The sequence below is a fragment of the Microtus ochrogaster genome, chromosome 2, assembly GCF_000317375.1.
Source record: "Microtus ochrogaster isolate Prairie Vole_2 chromosome 2, MicOch1.0, whole genome shotgun sequence".
NCBI classification, from domain to species: Eukaryota; Metazoa; Chordata; class Mammalia; order Rodentia; family Cricetidae; genus Microtus; species Microtus ochrogaster.
The window spans coordinates 5247567-5266520 of NC_022010.1; the positions used below are offsets into that span (position 1 = coordinate 5247567).

At 46.3% G+C, this 18954-nt stretch overlaps 2 protein-coding genes across 2 annotated transcripts; one reads left to right on the top strand and one right to left on the bottom strand.

Annotated features, from left to right (window-relative positions):
• Window positions 1–6028: 6028 nt before the first annotated feature.
• Triap1 (TP53 regulated inhibitor of apoptosis 1) lies at window positions 6029–8467 on the top strand. Its single transcript, XM_005344306.3, has 2 exons — window positions 6029–6458; window positions 7605–8467. The coding sequence occupies exons 1-2, from the start codon at window positions 6087–6089 to the stop codon at window positions 7686–7688; spliced, it is 456 nt and encodes a 151-aa protein (XP_005344363.2). The 5' UTR covers window positions 6029–6086; the 3' UTR covers window positions 7689–8467.
• Window positions 8468–12069: 3602 nt separating this feature from the next.
• On the bottom strand, window positions 12070–15107 carry LOC101999290 (cytochrome c oxidase subunit 6A1, mitochondrial). The gene is made up of 3 exons (XM_005344307.3): window positions 14789–15107; window positions 14518–14660; window positions 12070–12352 (listed from the first exon to the last, which is right to left on the bottom strand). The coding sequence occupies exons 1-3, from the start codon at window positions 15090–15092 to the stop codon at window positions 12269–12271; spliced, it is 531 nt and encodes a 176-aa protein (XP_005344364.2). The 5' UTR covers window positions 15093–15107; the 3' UTR covers window positions 12070–12268.
• Between the last annotated feature and the right edge of the window lie 3847 nt (window positions 15108–18954).

Below are 18954 nucleotides of genomic sequence, written 5' to 3' on the forward strand. Positions count from 1 at the left end.
AAATATGTTAGCTTTGTTAGCCAGAGCTTTACTTGTTAGCTGCCTGGTGTTTGTGTCTGCTGTGGAGGCTGAAAACTCAACATAGGAGACAAAAGGATGCTGCCCAAGCTTCCATTTTAAGTGTGTATAGTGAAGTTGGAAATGAAGTTGCTACATCAGGGATTACAAACCACGCCTGAGATACATAAGCTATATATAGGTATGTTTCAGCTGGCCTATGTGACATGTTAATTTTTCTTATTTGAAATGGTTACCAATACAAGTTGAGGAAATATCAGACAAAAAGTTTTCCAAGCAAATCGGCTCAGGTTCCTCTGGCACCAGAGCACCAGGGAATGCTAGCTGTTCCTGAAGACAGGGCCCAGGGAGATATGCAGTCTGCTGCACACACACCCTTAGCCCTTCCTGCACTGCGCTTTCATTTTCACTGACTGGCCCCGAAAGGTGGGTATGACTCATGGGCTACTGTCATTACGGCACCACTTGTGTACAGTTTATCCTTTTGTATTCAGATAGTGTTTATCTTCAGTGAGCATGTCTGAACCACTGTTGACTACCCTGGGTAACACATACCTGGGGGGGCCACAAAATACTCCTCCACAACGTGACTGGAGTTCTGTAGGAGTTCTTCAGCACAATTGCCTTCTGCTACATTGTCAGATCTCAGGTACAAACATCTGCAAAACCCAAAGGTCGGACTTAGATTTTGAGGGACTTGAGGCTTCTAGAGCACAGAGATAGGATCAATAAGGGGGGTAAAGGGGAGCAAAACAGCCTTTGCTGTAATTACCATCCCCAGTAGGGGTGCAGCCTGCAGTTTGTAGGTCCTCCTGGTTACTGAGGACTGTAATTATTCCCTAGTTTGAGTAGCAAATCTTGGATAATTAATATGAGTAGATTAATTTTGGCAAAGTAAATGAATGGGCAATTATGATACAATTGTATTAAATCTGGGCTGGAGATATGTCTCAGTGGTTAGATGCACTGGCTACTCTACCAGAGGACTCATGTTTGGTTCCTGGCACCTACATGGTGACTCACAACCACTTATAACTCCAGTTTCAGGCACATATTCAGGCATACACATACACAAAATATTTTAAAACAAGCAAAATACATCAAAGACTAACAAATGTCCCAAACCCTGTTCCAGTGAGAAGCATGTACTCAAGAATCAATGATGTCACTGCCAGAGACTCACCAGATGCAGCATGAATCTCATACAAGAGAACACAGCTGATTCAGACAAGGGCAGTAAGTTAAGTAAGGTCAGCCAGGGCTACACACTAAGATTCTGTCTCAAAAAAAATTCAAGTAAAATATCTGCATTAGAAACCAGTGAAACTAAACAGCAATACAATCAAGCAGTTTCACACTGATTTCAAAACAAAGTGCCTTACAAGAGCCAACCTGTTTCTAGATACTCATTAAAAGTGAGGGAGTCTCTAATACCCTTAACCTGGGAGGAGAGGCTGGCAGACCTCTGAGTTCAAGGTCAGCCTGGTCAACAGAGCACATTCAGGACAGCTACCCGAGAAACCCTGTCTCATAACAATAAATAGGAATCTGAAATCACTGGCAAAGAGGAGTTAACCCTAGGAGAAGCACCAACATAAAATGAGACATTGTCATTCACGTTAAGAGAATGGAGGGTTGGAATTGGCTCGAGGATCCACACTTGTCTGGCTGACTGTGGTTTTCCCACACTATGTATTCTAGGCTGGCCTCAAAACTCTTCATCCTTCTTTCTGCCTCTGCCTCCTGAATGAATGTTACTGTAATACCCCACCTCACCCCAGAAGCCCAAAGTATTATGTTAACTGTGGCCTTAGTTTCTTTTCAAAAAGTGAAGGTTGCACTTCTATGGCCTTTGTCTTTGTTTGAGACAGGGCCTCACCATGCAGTTCTGGCTAGCCGTAACTGATTAAGTAGATTAGGCTGGCCTCAAATTCACAGAGATCTTCCTACACTAGCCTCCTGAGTGCTGGAAATAAAAGCATGAGACACCATACCCAGCTAACTATTTTGATTATTTTGTTTGTTTTTTTGAGACAGGGTTTCTCTAAATAACAGCCCTGGCAGACCTGGAACTTGCTTGGTAGACCAAGCTGGCCTTGAACTCATAGAGATCCACCTACCTCTGCCTCCCAAGTGCTGGAATCACAGGTGTGTGTGACCACCACCTGGCTTGTGTGTTTTTTAGACAGTTTCTCTGTGTAGTCTTAGCTGTCCTGGACATTTCTGTGTAGAGTAGCCTGGTCTACACAGTAAATCTATATAACTCAGAGATCTGCCTGCCTCTGCTTCCCAAGTGCTGGGATTTGTTTATTTAGGAAAAAAAATGGGTGGTGAGGCTGTATGTCAGTGGTATAATGATAGCTTTGTATGTGTGAGGCCCTAAATTCAATATCTAGCACAGAAGGTAGGGAAAAAAAAAAAACCAAAAAACCACATTGCAGCTGTACCATTGAAAGGCAGTCACAGGTCTTTCTGGGCTAGGACTCTGTTGGAGACTGTCTAAGAACACAGTAGATTCTAAGTCTCAATGCCATGAGGTACTTATCCCTGTTTTAGCTTCCTTCCTTTACAGAAGTAAAGAAAAAGGCTTTGTAGCCGGGCGGTAGTGGTGCATGCCTTTAATCCCAGCACTCGGGAGGCAGAGGCAGGCGGATCTCTGGGAGTTCGAGGCCAGCCTGGTCTACAAGAGCTAGTTCCAGGACAGGAACCAAAAAGCTACGGAGAAACCCTGTCTCAAAAAAAAAAAAAAAAAAAAAAGAAAGAAAAAGGCTTTGTAAAATTGCTGGAAACAGCATATGTAATGTAAAGGTTTATTTTATTATGTGTGTGTGTGTGTGTGTGTGTGTGTGTGTGTGTGTGTGTGTGCGCGCGCACACACAAGTACAGGTGCCCATGAAAACCAGAAGCATCGGATCCCTGGAGTTAGATGCAGTTTTCAGCTGCCTGGTTTGAGTGCTGCAAACTGAACTCAGGTCCTCTGCGTGAACAATGAACACTCTTAACTAAAGGACACCTGGTGGTGGCAGTGACGGCAGACTCCTTTAATTCCAGCTCCTGGGGGATAGAGACAAGCGGATCTCTGAGTTTGAGGCCAGCCTGGTCCACGGAGCGAGTTCCAGGATGGCCAGGACTACACAGAGAAACCCTGTCTCAGAAAAACAACAACAACAAAAACACTAACAAACAAAAAGAAAAAAAAAAGGTGGGGGGGGGTAGTAAAAACGGCTCAGGTAAAAGTGCTCTTTGACCCCATGGACCCAAATGGAAGAAACCAACTCCCCTCCACACATGTGCTACGACATGGACGGACATGACAGCAGCGGGCCCGCATTCTGAAGCAGCTCCAGAATTTGAAACACTAAACAGGCCTGGATGACTCTGAGGAAAAGTTTGATTTTGTTTGATTTTGGTAGTGGTGAGGAATCAACCAAGGACTTCATTCTTACTGGCTCTGGGGGCATTGTTTATTTGTTTAGAAGTTTTTAAAAAATATCTTTAATTATGCATATGTGAGGGGTCTGTGTATGTGAGTGCCAGTGCCTTCGGAGGCCTTGGAGCTGGAGTTATGCGTGGCTATTAGCTACCTGGCATGGGTGCTGGGACTCAGCTTGGGTCCTTTGCAGGAGCAGCAGCAGATATTCTTAACTGCTCAGCCAACTCTTGGTCTCTATTTGTCTGTTTTTTAGAAGCAGGGTCTCCTTCAATATCACAGGCTGAAATCAAACTTGTGTTAGCTCTGTCTGAGCATCCCAAGCCCTACGATTATGGATGTAAGCCACTATGACCAGTTTCAGGCCAACTGTTTACTAAGTATCTACCGCACCTGTCTTCCTGCACCACGAGTCTACAAGATGAGTGAGTTTTAATGCTCCAAGATATTCACTACTATTACCAGTGTCTTTCCTCAGCACCTAGGCCAGTGGCTCTCAACCTGTGGGCTACAGCCCCTAAAGGTCAAATATCAGATGTTTATGCAGCAAAATTGCAGCTACAAAAAATAGTAATGAAAATGTTATGGTTGGGGGGGGGGGTCACCACAACATGAGGAACTGTATTAAAGGGTCGTGGCATTAGTAAGGTTGAGAACCACCGATCTAAGCAGAGAAATGAGATTCAAGTAGATATATTGTGATTAATAACTCCTTTGAATACCACTAGAACCATAAAGAATGTAACTATAAAGGAATGGACATTTAATGGCAGTTGACAGCTTAAGAAGAAAGGAAAATAAGTAGGAGAAAAGCAGGTGAGATAAAAAGCAGTTAGAGCAAGAGCTGAGAACTGTGAGGGGAAAGTAACAGAAGAGAGACTCAAGAAGCTGAAAGAACATGACAGTTCTGGAGAAATGGGCCATGAAGAAACTCTGAAAGAACATGACAGTTCTGGCTTGGAGAAATGGGCCATGAAGAAACTCTCTTTTGGCTCCATTAGAAGCAGTGGCACATCTGAAGGGATTGGAATGGAAACGACTTCTGTTGTGAAGTGCTGGGGAGCACCAGGCAAATGGACCTGAGCTTCAGATCAAAGACCTGAAGGAACCACAGACTGGAAGGTAAGAAGAACAGGAGACTAACAAGGTTCAAATTTTGCAGAAGCACGTCACATAAAGATCATGGTTCCAGATTTGGCTCTCTGTGTCACTAAGGAGACTAGAAAAATGGCCCCAGTGGTTAGCACTGGTCAGTCTTCCAGGTCAGCCAGATTTGATTCCCAATACCCACATGGTGGCTTACAATCATCTGTAACTCTAGTTCCAGTGACTCCCACGCCCTGTTCTGCACCAGATATGTGGCGTACAGCGTATAAGAAGCCCAGACAGGGCTGGAGAGATGGCTCAGTGGTTAAGAGCATTGCCTGCTATTCCAGAGGTCCTGAGTTCAATTCCCAGCAACCACATGGTGGCTCACAACCATCTGTAATGAGGTCTGGTACCCTCTTCTGGCCTGTAGGCATATACACAGAATATTCTATACATAATAAATAAATATTAAAAAAGAAGCCCAAACATTCATACACACAGATTAGTAAAAAAAACAACAACAACACTTTCAAGCCAAGAATGGTAACTAACTCACACCTATAAGCCCAGAATTTGAGAAACCGGGCAAGGACTGCCGCATGTTTAAGGCCAACCTGGGATATGTAAGCATGATGGTTGCTCAACAACCTATAATCCCAGCACTTGGAAGATGGAGGTCTGCCGACGATCAGTCATTCAAGGTCATCCTTAGCTTGCCTGATTTATATGAAACCCTGTCTCAAAGAAGTAAATAATGAAACATGCTGGGTGCGATGATACAGACCTACAGACAGTAGTACTAAGGAGGCAGCCAACCTTGGGTTTAAAGCTAGCCCGTGCCTGTATAGCCAGACTCTTGTTTCAAATATAGAAGGCACAGCTTATATGTTATTTGGATATGCCATATTAGTATATAAACTGACTGGAGAAGGTCTCCAAAATATATAATAGTATTTAATTCTTTCAGATATTTAATCTGATGCGCAGGTCGACAAGTGCAAACACTTTAGCGGGAATGACCTTAGCTTGCTGAGAAAAAGTTATGGAAGCCAACACAAGCTGAAGGGTACTTGAGGAAACAGTACATCCGAGTGGATAAGCAGGGGCTCCAAGGAGCAGGGATTCGAAGACGATGTCTAACAAGCAGCTCGGATTTTGTTTTTATTTACACCGAGACTAAGAAGGCTAGAGGATTCTAACAGGGAATAATATGATTCATAATGAACTAGGGGAAGGGAGAAGACGTCCTTACGGTGACTGGGCAAATTCCCAATCATGCAAAGGACACTGAAAGGACCTGAAACAGCCTGGAAGGTGCCCTGGGTTCCCTGGAAGACCTCTAGGCCGCAAACGGGAGTTTACCTGTTCTCCAGTACTGACTCCAGGGGCTCCACCCCCTCGGTGTCCACGGCGTGCAGCTGCTCAGCGAAGGCGATGGCTTTCTCCAACCGGGCCACCGCCTCACGGCTGCCGAAGTTTACCAGCGCCAGACGCTCCAGATGCTCTATTTTCTCGGCGGGCACGCGGCCACTGCCCTGCGGGGAGAGGGATGGAGTGCCGGTCCCCTGCCCCGCCGCCTGGACCTTTCCCTGTGGGCCCGCTTTGGAAGCAAAGCCTCGGCACCGATCCGGCGCAGCCCGAAAACGTACCGACACCGCCCGTGCCCACATTTCTTTGCTTCTCGACCGCCGTAGTGACGAGAGGCGGAGCGATGCGCACGATACTGACGACATTAGAGTGCGCCGCGGTTGCCGTCGCAGCAGCCGCCATCGCCATGAACAGCGTCGGAGAGGCTTGTACTGATATGAAGCGCGAATACGATCAATGCTTCAATCGCTGGTTTGCCGAGAAGTTCCTCAAAGGGGACGGCTCCGGAGACCCGTGCACCGACCTCTTCAAACGCTACCAACAGTGTGTACAGGTGAGTCTCGCCGCAGACGCTGCTGCAGCCATCCCACCGACGTTGCCTGGGTATCCATTTGACACACGGGATGTTTTTGCGGTGCTTTGCTTTCTACGGAGTACAGTGGCATCTTCTGGTTCATTTATTTGGTGCTCATTCTGAACTTGCAAAGTAGCCGTAGTTATCTGTATCTTAAAAATGTGTGTGTCTGCGTGCGCGATCAGGGTAAGGACAACTTATCGGAGTCAGTTTTCTCCTTCCACATTTATAAGGGCTCTGGGGATCGAGTTCGGGTTCCCAGGTTTGGCTGCTGTGTTTTACAGATGGAAAACTAGCACACAGAAGTAGTAACTGGTTCAAATGTACTAGCGTCTGGTGACCTTATTTTGTTGGGAGCGCAATATTTCATTGTTTTTATAAGTGGATGATGTTTACTGTTTTCTAGACGGTTGCATTGTTTTGTTATGATCTCTTTGTTGCCCTATTTTTCTCTACCAGTTTCCAGTTGCTGCTGGCAAGGTTTGATTTCAGATCAGTAGGAGCACTTTCACTAACCTAACCTAACCCAAAACATCCTCCCAATTTCAGGAACGATTTTTAGCCGATTCCCAGTCAGTGAAGGTGACTCAGAGTCACATACCTGCTGGTACTGGAATAGATTTGAACGCTGTCCCTAAGACAAAGCAGTGGCGCTTCCTGCCTCTGCCTCCCAAGAGCAAGTGTGCAGACCACACAGGCCCTACCCTCTTTACATTGGTACTTTGTTGAGATTACTGGGTATGGTGGTCCACACCTTTACCCAGGAGTGTGAATCCGAGGCCAGCCAGGGCTACACACTGATGCCATGCCTGAAAGAGAAGAGTGCCCCTTAAATTGTGGGTTTCACAAGATTTATTTATTTATTATGTATACAGTGTTCTGTCTGTCTGTATGCTTGCTGGCCAGAAGAGGGCACCAAATGTCATTACAGATGGCTGTGAGCCACCATGTGGTTGCTGGGAATTGAACCTCTGGAAGAGCAGTCAGTGCTCTTAACCTCTGAGCCATCTCTCCAACCCCCATTTCAAGTCTTTCTAGTTCACTTTGGTGCCATTACACTGCAGCTACAAAACATTGACTTCAAGCTTTCATAGACTTCTCTAATTCATTTTCTTTTTCTATCAGAAAGCAATAAAGGAGAAAGAGATTCCTATAGAAGGACTGGAGTTCATGGGCCATGGCAAAGAAAAGCCTGAAAACTCCTCTTGACCTGCCTGTCACTTGGAAGATGTCGGTAAATTGAGAGGCCTCTGGATTTTGTCAGCTAAGGCAGTGAAGCCAGCCATGGGATTCGAGGAGTTTAAGAGGAGATTTTGTTTCTTCTTCTTAGTATTCTCCTCTCACTTCTAAAAGAGCAGCTCTCACTTTTGCTTTGAGACAATCTCACTTTTGCTGGCATCTTGCAGGATCTCCGTGTGCTACAGTGAAACAGCTTCTTGGGGTTTTGGTTACAATACATGGTTTGGAATCAGCTTTAACTAATCTTGAATGTAAATAATGATAAACTGGTCACGATCAAGGTTGCCCGACGGAGCTTTGCTGCAGAAGGACTACCCGGGAGTCACTATTCATGAGCACAGTTGGTCGGGACCGCCTTTCCCTCTCGGGAGCTACTGCTCTGAAAGGGATCCAAACACAACAGCGTCAGTCCCTGCTGCTGGCGGCCTAGGTTAGCGAAGTAGGAGACAGCTTTACTCAGCTCCTGCCTTAACGAGGTGTAGGAACAACAAGTGAAAGCTTCAGAAATGACATAAACATCACTTTGGAGCTCACAGTGCTGCTCATAGCTCCGGCACCTGGAGTGGCTGTGGAAGAATCACCTACATTTCAGCTTTGCTATGACCAACTTTCAGCTCCATGATTAATGTCAGTCTGCACATCATATAAAAGGCATCTGGCTAAGTGGGGGAAAGGTGCTTACTTGTTTGCCTACCGTGCCCTAAGTCTGTAATCATGAAAATGGAATAAATTCTAAAATTCGGATTTAACTCATTGCCCCTGAGACTGTGTACTTTTTAGAACACTTACCGCCCCGTTGCCCCATGTATCTCATTATTTTGCAGAGGGCAAGCTCTGCTTCTTAACTTGATGATTTGTTTAAGCCTAGGTAGCTAATGCAGCACGTGGGTCAGGAATCTGACGTTCAGCCCGGCCTCTTGCCTGTCTTCAGCTTGCTGAGATTACACATATGCACTGTAATACCCACCTTATATAATAGCTTCTTTAAATTAGTATGTATTGTGGTTCCAAAACAATGTCATGTAGTCCTCACACTTCCCTAAATTTAGAATTTAGTATATCCCTAAGGACAGAATGAAAGCTGATTTAAAGGGCTGACATCTGTTTTGTGTTACTAATTATTACTTCACTTTAATTGATCAACCCTAATGCCATTTCAGACATTTTATGTTTTTAGGAAGATACGGGTGTAAAAGATCACAGATTTTTGAGGCCTGTATGAGGGAAACAAGGAAGCTGAAGAGTAGTACATGTAGTCTAAACTCAAACTGCACAATAGTGCTGTAAGGACTCAGTGCAGCCAGTAGATGGCAAAGAGAACAGATTTTTTTTGGAGTAGGGGGCAGTCTCATGTATTCCAGGCTGGCCTCAAACTTGATAATCCTTCCTCTACCTCTTCAGTGCTGGAATTTCAAGTGTATTCCACCACATCCAGATTTAAAATTTTTTAAAATATTTGTTTTATATGCATTGGTGTTTTGCTTTCATTTATGTCTGTATAAGGGTGTCAGATCCCCTGAAACTGGAGTTGTGAGCTGCCATATGGGTGCTGGGAATTGAACCTGGGTCCTCCAGAGTAGCCAGTGCTCTTAACCTGAGTCATCTCTCCAGGTCTGATTTACAAACCTTTTTTTTTTTTTTTTTTTTGGTTTTTCGAGACAGGGTTTCTCTGTAGCTTTGGAGCCTGTCCTGGAACTAGCTCTGTAGACTAGGCTGGCCTCGAAATCAGAGATCGCCTACCTCTGCCTCCCAAGTGCTGGGATTAAAGGCGTGCGCCACCAAGGCCCTGCTCTGATTTACAAACCTTTTTTTCCCTGTATTTCTATTGCATTTTGTGTGTGCAAGTGTGCATGGATAATCAGTTCTCTACCATGTGGGTCCTGGGAATCCAGCTCAGGCCCTGTCTTGGCTTTACCAGCTGAGCCTTTTGTTTCTTCCTTGACAGGTGAGTGGTTCCGGTAGTCCAGGCTGGCCTTGAATTCAGTGGATAATTGGGTATGGCCTTGAACTCCTGAGCCTCCTGCCTCTATCTCCCACATACTGGGATTTAGTTAATATCACATTTGATTTTAGTGTGGGAGTCAAACCCAAGACTTCATGCATGCAAGTATTTATCAACTGAGGTACACCCCCAGGCCTGTTTACTTTCTATGTGTGAATGAATACTGTTTCACATGCATGTATGTGCATATTGGTTGTGAACCATTATGTGTGTGCTGAGAATTGAACCCAGGTCCTTTGCAAGAACAACAAACACTCTTAACCATTCTCCAGCACACAGGCACCCCTTTTGTTTCTTTAAGGCAAAGTTTCCTGTAGTCCAGGCTGGTTTCAAATTTGCCAAGTAGATGAACTCATGATCCTTCTGCCTCCATCTCCCAAGCATGGGGATTACAGGTGTGGACCACCACACTGGTGCCTGAGCTGGCTACCTTTCTACTGCTGTGAAGAGATGCCATATTAGTTCCAGAGGGATTTTTGACTTATAAGATTTATTTATTATGTATATAGTGATCTGCTGCATGCCAGAAGAGGGCACCAGAGCCCATTACAGATGGTTGTATGTGAGCCACCATGTGTCCTGGGACTTGAACTCAGGATCACTGGAAGAACAATCAATGCTCTTAACCTCTGAGCCACCTCTCCAACCCTAGTTCCAGACAATTTAAGTCCATAATCGTCATGTCAGGAAGCATGGCAGCAGACAGGCAGGCATGAAGCTGGAGTCGAAACTGAGAACTTAGATCCTGATCCACAGGCAGAAGGTAGAAAGCTAACTGGGAATGGAGTGGGTTTTTGAAACCTCAGAGCCTGCCTGTCCCCAGTGACACACCTCCCTAAGACCATGCCCCCTGCTCCTTTCCAGTTTCAACCAACTGGGGACCAAGGATTTAAGCATATGAGTCCATGGGGCCATTCTCTTCCAACAACCACACTGGGGCAGCATTGTTTTATAGTTGACTCATGTATGCATATGGATGTAGACCAATATAGGAGTCAGTTCCCTCCTCCCAGTGCATGGGTCCTGGGATGGAACTCAGTCGTCAGACTTGGCGAGACCTCTACTGCTGAACCGTCTCACTAGTTTTTGTTTAGTTTTTCCTCTTAAGACGAGTCTTGGATTGCAGCTTGGCTAGCTTTGGGCTGTGGCAGTCCTTGGACATCAAACTCCTCTTCCCGAAGTCCTAGAGGTTATAAGCATGCACCACCATGGCCTTTTAGAATCTTTCTTGTTATTTTTTTGAGGGGTGTGATGGTGATCATTTTCATCTTAGGTGAGAAAGACATTCAAATTCCTTAACTTTTACAATAGACTTAAGAAACTTTGAGATAGGCTGGGCGGTGGTGGTGACACACCTTTAATCCCAGCACTCAAGAGGCAGAGGCAGGTGGATGTCGGCAAGTGTGAGGCCAGCTTGGTCAGCAGAGTAGTTCCAGGAGAGAAGGGCCAGGGCTACACAGAGAAACAAAAAAGAATCCTTGAAATAACAGCATGGTGGTGCACGCCTTAATCTAGCTACTTATGATGGAAAGGCTAGAAAGTCTAGGAGTTCAAGACTGCCTAGGCAACATAACAAGACCCTGCCTTAAAAAGGGCAGCTACTGATAGCTTCCTTGCTTTATACCACAACCTAACAGGAGCATCTTGAACTAAGAAAATAGATTATCCACCCTACCTGACTTCATCTTCTCCAGAAAATGACTCCAGCTGTTTTAAAGGTCTTCACTTTTGACGAGCAATTAATGGCTATGTCAGAGTCATTTTGTAACTACTGCTACTGCTGTTCCCCCCACCACACACACACACACACACACACACAGGGTTCTCTGTGCAGCTGTTCAGGAACTCATTCTGTAGATCAGGCTGTCTTGGAACTCAGAGAGATCCACCTGCCTCTGTCTCCTGAATGCTGGGATTAAATGTGTGTGTTCCACCATGCCTGACTGAGAAAAGAATCTTTACTCGAAGGTAGGAACTTGACTCCTTTGGTAGACTTGAACAGGAGGACACTAAGACCCAGGAGAGCTTGCATGAGCACAAGCACTTTATTGGGCTGTGCAGCCTGAGCTGACCTGGAACGTGCTATTTTGCCCACAGAGTCTTTTAAGTTGTCACAGGCACCTGTCATAGGTGGTAAGCAGCAGCCATTCTATTGATCATCAGTGTCTGTCGCAGAGCCCATCCCAATAGGTAGCTGCTCTGTGCTCTGGGCTTTACCCACCTTAAGCATAAGAAACCAACACAGAACCAATTTTAAACAGTATTTGGTAGGCTAATCTAGATCTGAAGCACTGTAAAATAGCAAAGTAGTGTCGATTTCTGGGAATAAACCAAGACTGCAACATTCAGCTCATGAACAAGGTAACTTTAAGTTATTTATTTAGGCCATCTCCTCTTGTAAGCAAAGGGATGGAAGATCAGTGTAATGGTCACTGTAGGATACAAGGAAAGATGAGCTTAGCGCCCCATGCGCTTTCATGGTCCATAAAGTAATGGTCCAAACCAGTGCTGTGGTCCCTTGCTGCCTGGGGGAAGATCCAAGTTCTCTTTACTCATCTTCATAGCCAGTCGGAAGTGGATTCACATGAGGGTTGTGGAAGAGGGTATGGTTACCATCTCCCCAGGGGAAGGGCTGTGGAATGAAGGCATCAATTAGATAATTCCAGAAAATGCTTATAAATAACTAGGCCACGAAACAGATGATACATAAAATCAAAATTAAAATCTGCCCTTTTACTGGCATAGTTTCAATTTCCCATAGCTTTTCCCCTTTAAACTTTATTTATTTATGTATGAATGCTCTGTCTTCATGTACACAGAAGAGAGAATCAGAATACAGATTGTTGTGAGCTGCCGTGTGGTCGCTGGGAACTGAGTTCAGGACCTCTGAAGGAGCAGCCAGTGCTCTTAACCTGAGCTATCTCTCCAGCCCCCAACCATCCCACAATTATTACTAGTGTGTTCTAATGAACAACTGGGAGGGAGGCCCCTGAAGTAGATGGTAAGAAAAGCAAGCTCAAGACAGCTACTCGGTGAAGGAGAGATGGCTCAGCAGCGTGTACTGTGCTACGCTTTTACAGTACCCAAGCTTGGTTCCCAGCACCCACGTTAGGCAGCTAGTAACTGTCTGTGCTCTAGTCCCAGGGGACCTGAAGCGCTCTCTGGCTTCCCTGGGCCTCCACATGCACTCACACATAATTTAAAATAAATTAAAATAAAGAAATCCTTTTTTCTTTTTCTTTTCTTTTTTTTTGAGACAGTTTCTCTGTTTAACAGCCCTAGCTGTCTTGGTACTCTCTTTTGTAGACCAGGCTGGCCTCGACCTCACAGAGCTCCGCCTTCTGAGTGCTGGGATTAAAGAAGTGCACCACCACATCCAGCTAACCTACTACTTTTTTTTCAAAATCAATTTATTTGTTTTGTGTATGAAGGCCATTGTCAGAAGGTGACTTGCAGGTGTAGATCTGGCCTTCTACAGAGTGGGTCCCAGGACTGAACTCGTGTGCTCAAGCTTGGTAGCCTTCACCTGCTGAGCCATCCTTGGAGCACCAACTTCAAACAAACAAACAAGCAAACAAAAACCCAGGGTTTCCTTATGTACCCAACCTGGAACTCTATATAGAACAGGCTGGCCAAAAAAAACACCATGATCCTCCTGCCTCTGCCTACTGAGTGCTGTGATTATCAACATGTATGATTCTACCTATCATAAATTTTTTTTTTGAGACAAGGTTTCTCATGTGGCCCTAGCTGTCCTAGAAGTTGCTTGTAGACCAGAGCTCTACCTACTTCTGCCTCCCAAGTGCTGGGATTAAAGCCACTTTTAATTACCACCGAGTCATCTCTCCAGCCCTGTCCCATTATGTCTGAAAAGCATTACTCTAGGTCAGTGGTTCACAATTTTTTGGTTTTTTGAAACAGTCCTAGTTAGCCCAAACTAATCTCATTTTACAATGTAGCAGAAAATGGCCATAAGCTACAGACACCTCCCACGGACGGGATTACAGACTGAGCTACCACCCCGGCTCAAGGGGGCAAGATACGGAGAGGAGGCAGTACTGCCATCTAGTGGCAGAGGCTAAGGCAGGATGCTGTCAGATCTCCCGCCCCCACCAAAGTCTCACTAAATAGCTCCAGCTGCCCTGAGCTCACGAGGTAGATCAGACTGGCCTCGAACTCAGGAGATCCACCTGCTCTGCCTCCCCATGCTGAGGCTGTGCGAGAGTGAGATCGAGGCTCAGGTTCTAAAATCCAACTCTAGAATCAGTTTCTGCGAGGCTAGTCTCATGTGAATAAGGTGACACGGTTCTTAGGGAAGACGACACCCTTGTTACATCCAGTGACGGAGGGCAGATTACTGAACTGTCTATACGAACAGCCAAGATAATGACAGGCACTGTAAGAGACAAACCGGCAGTCGGGTCGCGAAGCACCTAGCATCACCCGGCATGCCAAACGCCGAATCTCCAATCCCCTTCAGCGCTTGCCACTTTATAATAAACGGACACCTCAAACCTCCACGCTTTCATGCAAGAAACGGCTGCTTCTAAACTGCACCAGAAGATGAGAGATGCCATAAATCGAGGAAAACGAAAACCTAAAGGCATTTACTGTGTGACCTTTAAGAAAACGGAGACGTAACCCACAGCTGGCTTCCCTTAAGCAAAACAAGAATAAAATGTTCTGTTTGCGCACAGACTGGTAGCCAAGATCCCAGAACCCCAAGAGCTTGGGCTGGGGGGTGGGCAATGAGATAACGGCCGCTTGAAGGGCGGCAAAGGCGCAGGGCGTGCGTACCTTGGTCCTGATGCGGAGATGAGGGTAGGCGACGAACTCGGGTCTCTCGTGCTCTCCGTGCTGCGACTTCAGGAAGACGTTGAGCATGCTCACTCCCACCCCGGGCAGCGCCACGAAGTAGGTGAGGGCCTTCCACATGCGAGCTGCGGCGGGGCCACAACGTCAGCCTCGGCCTTCCCCCCCCCCCCCCGCAAGGCCTCCCGCCAAGGTCACAGATCCGCCACGTCGCCCGAGAGCCGTGGAGGCCCCACCCCCATCCGAGCCCCTGTACCTGAACCCTCCTCGCCATGGGCGCCACTCGACATGGGCCGCCCCACCCGTGGGAGGGCCCGGCTCAGCAGCCCCGACACCCGAGACCCGAACACCGACGACACCATCTTGGAACCACAGCGGCGCGCCGGAAGCGGAAGTGGGGAAGGGCGAAGGGGGTGGGACAGAGTCGGCAAACAAAGTCTCCATTGGGCAACGCCTTCCCGACGCCGGCCAGGAACTGCGGTACCTGCGCACAGCTGCCCTCCTGCGCACTCCGGTTTCCTGATCCAGATCCTCCCGGCCGCCGGAGTGGGAGAGCGCATGCGCGCTGCTCCTGCGCCCCGCCTCCCTCCTGTCTGCTCCTGGGTGGACGTGTTCGCTGAATAGAGTTCCTGCGGAACTCGTGCGGCTTTATATATTGTCGGAAACACCATTTTCTTTCCTCGCTGTCTTCTAATCCTTTCCCAAGGCACCCGACACCGTCGTCATTGTCTCTCTCACTCCTAAAGACAGTTATCACCGTCTTCTGTAACGCCCTATGCAGAGTGTAAAGTCCGTGATGCTTAGGTTTTGCCAGTGTTGCATTCTCAGAGTTACTTTCCTGCAATCGTGCCTAGCAGGTGCTTAATACAATTTAATGAATGAACGTGTGAATCCATGTTTTAATAAGTCAGTGGACAGCTCCTGTAACTAGGAATCCTGAACCCTGAAATTGGTGCCCGAAAATCTGGATTCTAATATCAACTCCATATCCTCAGCGTTTGGCCTCCGGTCGTTGCTGTCATTCTCGTTCTCAAATCCCACAGACTTCTGTTAGATTTTGTCTATATAATCTTTTTTTTTTGACAACTTTGATAGGGTAAATTTGATAACTTTGGCTATCCTAGAACTCTCGATCTAGACCAGGCAGGCTGGCCTTGAACTCACAGAGATCTGCCTACCTCTGCCTCCGACTGCTGGGATTAATGGTGTGCACCATCAACGCCCAGTGTCTATACAATTTTTTAATTTCTCCTTTCTTCTTCTTTCTTATATTTGTCTAAAAGCCTTCTTAAAGATAAAAGTTAAAGAAGAAAAACCGGTTGCCAGGTGTGGTGGTGCACACCTGTAATATCAGCAGCTGTGTGGAAGATGCAGATGGAATAAAATACCCTCTTCTGGCCTCTGTACGCAACTTGGGAAACACCCGTAGAAATAAAGTAAAAGATTCTCAAAGTGTAGTGTTACATTCTTTAAACCCCAGTTGCTCAGGAGGCAGAGGCAGGCAGATCTAGAGATCAAGGCCAGCCTGCTCTACCAGAGGAGTTCTGGGCTAGCCTAGTCTATAAAGCAAGCTTCAGGTTAGCTAGGGCTACACAATAGGATCTTGCTCAAATAAATAAAAAAATACATTTCAAAATGCATTCCTGGTTTAACAGGCAATGTCAAGGAGGAAAGTGACTATACAGTATGTCTGGAGACCCCCCCCCCCTGCCAGGGTCCTTATACTTCAGATTAAGAATTGGTAAAGCTAGGTGTAGTGGCTCACCCCTGAAATCCAGAAATCCAGGGGCTGAGCAGGGGGCTCGTGGGTTCAGAGACTATTAGATAGTCTCCTCATTTGCAAAACCTTGGATGACTAAATTTAGACAGCCAAGAAAAACAAAACTGTCAGTACAAAGACTGTATAATCGTTTGGTTTGGTTTTGAGACAGGGTTTCTCTGTGTAGCCTTGAGTGTCTTGGAACTCTCTCTGTAGACCAGGCTTCCCTAGAACTCACAGAAATCCATCTGCCTTTGCCTCCTAAATGCTGGAATTAAAGGTGTGCACCACCACCTGGCTTTTTCTTTTTTAAGACAGTGTCTTACTACGTAGCCCTGTCTGGCCTGGAACTTCTAATGTAGACCAAGCTGGCCTCAAACTCACAGAGATCCAACTGCCTCTGCCTCCCAAGTGCTGGGGTTAAATGCATGCATCCCACACTTATCAAATGTGTGATATTTTGAGCACTTATCTTGTACTTAAATATATGTTAAGTGTTTTGTTTTTTATCTAATCATGTTTTAAAATTTCATCTTGTTTTAGGCAGGATCTCATATATCCAAGGCTAGCCTCAAGTTCACTCTGTAGCCAACCTTAAGCTTTGATGCTCTCAATCCACCTACCCTGCCCTGCCCACCCAGAATTATTCAGTGCTGGGAATCAAACCCAGAATTTCAAGTATGGTAGGCAAGCTCTCTACCAAGTGGCTCCCATTCCAGCCTATGCTATGCATTTTAGATAAACTGCTTTCCCCACCTCAGGAAATGGTCACCCTATTCCTGTCGCCCTTACTGTGATCCTTAAACCTTCTCACTAATATTCCATCACCACCCATCTATTTAAAATCTTAGTGTGTGTGAATGTGTGCCTGCTTATCTGCATATGCACCATGTGTGTGCAGTGCCCACAGTGGCCAGAAGGGGGCACCAGATACTCTGGAACTGCAGTTACAGGCTACTATAATCCATCCAATGTAAGTGCTAGTAGCAGAACCTGGATCCCCTGCAAGAGCAGCAAGTGCTCTAAACTGCTGATCCATATTCTCAACCCTTTATTTTGGTTTAGACAGGTCACTTTTGGTTTGGCTTGGTTGAGTTTTTTAGACAGTGTGTCATTCTGTAGTCCAGGCTGACGTAGAGCCCCTGGTGTGGCCAGGATGTCCTGGAACTAACTACATAGCTCAAGTTGATCATGAACTCATGATAATCTCCCTGCTCAGCCTCTCAAGCGCTAGGACTACAGGCAGGAGGCCCTGCAGTAACTGGCTATGTGGGTTTGCTGTCTTTTTTTTTTTTTTTTTTTGAGACAGAGCCTCACTATAGAGCCTCTAACTCATATTGCCTTCCAGGGGCCTGGATTGCATGTGTGTGCCACTCCTCTTCCCTGTCCTGGCCACCATCTTCTCAGAGAGGCCTTCCTTGACCATCTTTAAGCAAAACAACTCCTGCTACACTGACATTCTATCTGCCCTCCGGTGCCTTATCTAGTCCATCACACTTACCGCCATCTGTTATATTAAATATTTATGGGATTAGTGTCTGCCTTCCTCGTTAAACACCATGGGGGCAGGGACTTCCTTTTGCTTACTGATGTGACCCCAGCACTTGTCCCATGACAGACCCTCACTGATTGCATTAATTCCCACCTGGATCCTGTTAGGTAATTGCTGTCCTTCAGATCCTGAAGCAGAGAGTCTGGGGTGTTCAGGGAAACCACCCCAGCTGGCAGTCTTAGACTCAGAGAGGCTGGGGCGCCACCTGTTCTCTTAGCCTCAGAGCTCTACAGGCTTTGGATGTGCGATTCCCCTCTGTATGCTGTGACTACCATTGGTTAATAATGAAGCTGTTTTGGGGCCTGTGATAGGGTAGGACTGAGCTAGGCGGGGGGGGGGGGACTAAACTGAATGCTGGGAGAAAGGAGGCAGAGTCAGGAGAAGCCATGGACCCACCATTGGAGACAGAAATGTGGAAACCTTGCTGGTAGGCCACGAGCCTCATGGTAAAATATAGAATAATGGAAATGGGTTAAACTAAAATGTAAAAGCTAGCCAATAAGAAGCTAGAGCTAATAGGCCAAGCAGTGATTTAATTATTAAAGTTTCTGTGTGGTTATTTCAAGCCCCCTTCCTACTACAGGCTTTGTTTTAGGGGGCAGAATAACAACTCCCAGGTGCTAACTTGGCCGAGCGCTTGCTGAGCTGATGTGCACATTGAGAGATTAGCAAAGTCAGTCATGATTGCTCACACCTACAGCCCCAGCACAGGGAGGCTGAGGCAGGAGGATGGACCGCTTAAGGGAAATATCAGTTAGTAGAAGCTAGGGAGGATGTGGGGGTCTCAGGGGAGGTGAAGGGGTAGATAAAGAGAGGTTAATAGGTGCACACCATGTTCTTAAGTGGAAATACCACACTGAACCCTCCTAATAGGTGCAGTTAATGTCAGTCAATCACAAATAACCATTTCAAAATCTTCTGATCTCTGCAGAAATATTTCAGGTCATCTTTGAGAATGGACCAGGCCACTAAATGTCTTTTCGGGACACTTTTGCACATGCTGCCTCTCACTGCTTCCTACTCTGTGCAGGGAGCCTCCCAAGGCCTTTGCCAGGCAGGGGATCGTCATCCTCTCGAGCAGCTGGTGATGTTTACACCCATGCTGGGGTCA